The sequence below is a fragment of the Apis dorsata genome, unplaced genomic scaffold, assembly GCF_000469605.1.
Source record: "Apis dorsata unplaced genomic scaffold, Apis dorsata 1.3 scaffold_74, whole genome shotgun sequence".
Taxonomy (NCBI): Eukaryota; Metazoa; Arthropoda; class Insecta; order Hymenoptera; family Apidae; genus Apis; species Apis dorsata.
The window spans coordinates 1,137,828-1,142,605 of NW_006263372.1; the positions used below are offsets into that span (position 1 = coordinate 1,137,828).

Here is a 4,778-nt window from a genome sequence, read left to right on the forward strand (position 1 = left end):
TTTATCTGAGATAATTTTTTAAACTTGGATAAAAAGTATCGAACAATTTAATATAGTTATGAAAAGATTTTTTTTTCAAATATTGGACAATTATTATTTATAAATTGAATTTTATTTCGGCCCCGTTTTATTTCTTAAAAAAATATACCAGAAATATAAATTTCTTTGTATAAAAATAAAAATAATCAAATTTGAAAAACAATCGATCTGTCATAACGAATCGCAAGATATCCCATTATTTTCACTAAACGTATATTTTAAATAGGATCATCAAACAAAAATATTAAAATTAATTGTTAATCGAAACGATTCGTTATTCAAATTATTACTTTTTAATAAAGTACATCCAATCGATGCATGCAAATATCGTGCAACTCGAGTCTATGATCGAGACGATGGCAAATATCATTCGAATAATCGACAAATCCAGACGAAATATCCAAGAATCGGTCACGACACTCCTTCAAATACATTTCCTCGAGTTGAGGGGGAGGAGGGGTTAAGCCTCTTTAGAATCGTGAAAAAGCAAACAAGCTCGACTAAGCTCGGATAATCGGATAGAGCCGATGAATATGGAAAAGTAAATCCAACTACCGATTCTTTTTTTTTTTTTTTCCCCTCTTCTCCTCTTCGTTTCTTTTCCTTTTTTTTTTTTTTTTATTTCTCGTAACATCGTTCTCGTTCTTCCTCGATCGAGAGAATGGCTTTCCCGATAAATTCGATGACAAAAAAAGGATCTAATAACGTCGCGTGTTCGAATTTTCCATTAATTGCTCTTAAACGTTTCAGTTATAAAGGGGATAGTTGGTGATGAGTGAAAAAAAAAAAAAAAAAAAGAAGAGGGAGGGAAATTGAATTAGCTCGCGCGTATAAATTTCGATCTGTTAAAGGTGATGGAGGCAAGTGGTCAATTTGCATCCGCATTCTTGATAAAGAGAATCCCATAAAATGAAAGAAAAATATATCTATTAGGACGAAAAATTCATTTGTGTTTTGGATAATTGAACAATGTTTGTTTATATTTGTTAACGAGTTTAAATTAACGATTCGAAAGAATATTCTTGGAATGTTTTAATTCTTATTTTGTGAAGAAATAAAAATGAAGTTATCGATCGAGAAATAAGGTAAAGTTATCGATCGAGAAATAAAATAAAGTTATCGATCGAGAAATAAAATAAAGTTACCGATCGTATTGAAAAGAATAAAAATTATTGATATATGGAATAATTTTATATAAACGTATAATCGGATTAAGAATCGAAGATTCTTCGAAAATTATTTGAAAATTATTTAATCAAGTTATTATTATTCTTATTGTCGTTTAATTTTATAATAATCCGAGTAAATATTGATGTTGAAAAAATAATAAGGATCGGTCAAGGAAGAAGAAAAAACTGTTATAACTTGTAATATACGACGAAAGTTCCCCTTTATACGGTTAAATGTGGTGTCTTTTAAGTGGTACTGCCATTCTGAAGCAATTCAAAAGGCTCGAAAGAAGTAGTACTTACAGAATTTTAACCAGGTTCTAAGCATATTTTATTCACTGCAACATTATCACGTGAGTGGCGCTGCAAAGTACGAAGTTAGAACTTAAAGAGTTAAAGACGACCACTTTAAATCTGAAACATCTAGTAATATTCCAGTCTGGATGTATTACAAGTTTCCTCATTTTGAGGTTATGAATCGAGACATGTTATAAATAATAATTAATTGATATCATAAAATATTCAAAAAGCATTCATGATGTATTTCTAACCTATTTGGAAACTATATAAACAATCTTTTATCTATATTCGTATTTTCTTTTTTAGTTATAACAGTTATAAATGAATATATGGATAGTATAGAATACAAAAAATAGAAAAGTGAATAAAAAAATTACAAGTCATAAAAAAAATTACGTTAATATTATTGGATATTTATATATATATATGTATACGAATAATAATGCGAAGTTAAGTGAAATTTGAATATATCGCATTGAAAATTTAAAGCCGACACCTTTGCCTTGAGAGGTTAAGTCAGGCTGTCACTTCGTGACGTAATAAGGTTTTCTAGCGTGTTGCTGATAGCTTAGAGTCACGTACATTCACGTGTCGCTTTTCGTCGTCTTGGAAACTATTTCCTCTCGAAATATTGTCGAAATTTGTCAGAGTGATCCCTGCTAGTGATCCGTCGAGGTATCGAAGGAAAGCGCGCGAAAATTCAAACGCAGTTTACAGTGACGTTAATAAGAGACATGCTAATATCGGTGATGTAACTATTCTCGAAACATTTCTAAGGCTTTTCTACGTGTCAAATTGTCTTTAAGAGCGAGAAATGTGATTATTTGAATCACAATGTGATTCTTAAGTAATAATCGTTCTTCTTATATCGATTTTATTTAAATAATTCGATCGAGCCTGCGGATAAAAGTATTGCATATATTTGATCGTAATAAATATATTTCAAATTTTTCGATGATTATTATTAATTTTCTGTCGATAATAAAATCAATCATCAACAATTGTCACATTTTAACAATTAACAACGATCCATCTTTCGATCTTTGATTCCATTAAGAATCTAACAAATCAATTTTCATATGGACAGTTTAGCCGACATGGAATTGAATTAGAAGCATGATATTTGCGTGGAATCCAATTAGCATAATCCAATAAGATATTCCAACATCTTTTTCTACGATTCGACTTCGTCTTATACGTTATATATTTCTTTTGACATATTTTGTTATCGTATGATATACGATTTTTTTAATATTATTGATATTTATAGTACAGGAGAAAAATTTTCAATTTTTTTTTCGATATATCTTCTGCTTTTTTTTTTAAGAATTAAAGATTAAATAAGAATCTTTCAAATGGGACCATTTTTTTTTTTTTTTTTTTAAAAAATAAAAATTAAAAAAAAATTTTTTAAATGGGGCCTTTTTTTTTTTTTTTTTAAAAAATAAAAATTAAAAAAAAATCTTTCAAATGGGACCATTTTTTTTTTTTTTTTTTTGCTTTTTGTCTTTTGTTTGTGTCTCTTTGCCATCGTGTATCACGAATTGAAGTTAATTCACTAATAGAAAACACGAGGACGTGAATGAAAGGGGGTAAAGAAAAGATCAGAAACACGACGAGTTCAATCTGATAAAGTAAGACAAAAATGGAAAACTACAAGGGAATAAAATACGTTGCAAAAGTAGAATAATTCAATCTGAAAATGAAAGAAATAAAAGAGATAGGTATCACAAAGGGATGAAAAGTCCATAAAAATCCAAAAGGGTCAATTTAAAAGGGAAAGGTAGAGAAAAGACTGACAAAAAAAAAAAAAAGAAATAAAAATGCAATAAAAGAAAAGACGAAAAAGAAAAATGGTGAAATAATTATATAATTCTGTACAGTTCTAAATTTAACCTTAATTTTAATGCATATATCATAAAAGTCACTTTCCACAATTAATCCTTTTTGTTAGAAAATTAACAAAATTAAAAGTTTAAAGAACAAGTAAGAATTATTGCAGCTTATTAATACAATATTCTAATAATATACATTGAATAACTAAATTTAGAATTTAGATTCGATGGTAATGTAGGCAGCCACCTACGTCAAAACCAAACTACAACATAACCTGAAACTGAATAACTTTCAATTTTCTAAAAAAAAAAACTGCCAAAAAAGTACAATATCAACATTTTCTATCAATTAATACTTTTTTTCTTTTTTTATCAATACAATATATTTTTAATATATACAATTGATGGATGGTTGAAGCTTTAAAGGTTAATTAGAGGAATGACCTTTACCTAACATGTATCAAGGTCGAGATCATCGAGCCGACTTACCTGAGAGAATCTCGAGAAGAGCGAAAGGTCAGACAAGATAAAAAAAAAAAAAAAGAAAAGTCAATTTAAAATGGAAATAAGCTACGACCCTCGATCCCCCTCTTATAATTATACAAAAATGCATTCTCGATCGAATCGTAAGAAATTTCTTTTTTTAAAGAAATGACTCGCGAAGGACGAAGGACAAGAATATTAGTGAAATAAATCAAAAATATCTCAACGCAAATCTCACGTGTAATCTAAGGTGTTAACGTTAATCAAAATAATATATATATAAATAAATATATAAATATATATATTATATATAAATATATAATATAAATAAATAATTAAAATAATATTTTCGAATAATTAACCAAAAATAAAACATATATACAAACAACTATATAACCTCTTTATGTATCATCGTTCACAGATCGAGAAACATTGTATAATAAATTTTAAGAGAAAACTTTATTCAAAGTAAAAGGAAAAATGGAGAGGGGAGGGAGGGAATAGAAAAATTGGAATCGTCAAGGAACGAAAGAGGTGAAAGATGCGCGCGAGCGGGATTCCATTTTCTCTTAAGCTCCATGTCCCTTAGCGAACCAGATAGATGCCTAGGAATTAGACTCGTGAAGCGGCCTTGTTGTTGTTGTGTTGGCAGAGTCGTAGCGGGCGGCAATCCCCGGAGCCTCGCTCGTCGTGGCCGACTGTCCCGGCTTCTGCAGTTCAAGCATAACGGAGGGTATCTGTATCGTTTCCAGAAATTCAAATAAAACGAGATCAGTACAAAAACGAGATACATGCGAAAAAAGAAAAATAGAAAAGAAAAGAAAAAAATAGAAAAATTCGAAAGAAACGGAAATTCGGAGGAAAAGGGAGGGGGGAGCAATAGGGTTTCGAATTTCGAAAAAAAAGAAATCGAGAGAGAGAGAGAGAGAGAGAGAGAGAGAGAGAGAGAGAG

General features: G+C 29.6%; 1 protein-coding gene and 1 long non-coding RNA gene across 2 annotated transcripts in view; one reads left to right on the forward strand and one right to left on the reverse strand.

Moving 5' to 3' along the window:
- The window catches only part of LOC102674556, a 51,700-nt gene that overhangs the window by 10,701 nt on the left and 36,221 nt on the right, over positions 1–4,778 (forward strand). The window contains exon 4 of the mRNA XM_031508138.1: positions 4,479–4,559. Coding sequence (XP_031363998.1) covers positions 4,479–4,559 — 81 coding nt within the window. The remainder of the gene's footprint in view (positions 1–4,478; positions 4,560–4,778) is intronic.
- Positions 1–4,778, reverse strand: part of LOC116184933 — a 12,475-nt gene that overhangs the window by 2,022 nt on the left and 5,675 nt on the right. Inside the window, exon 2 of the long non-coding RNA XR_004149598.1 lies at positions 4,421–4,563. This is a non-coding gene — a long non-coding RNA (uncharacterized LOC116184933). The remainder of the gene's footprint in view (positions 1–4,420; positions 4,564–4,778) is intronic.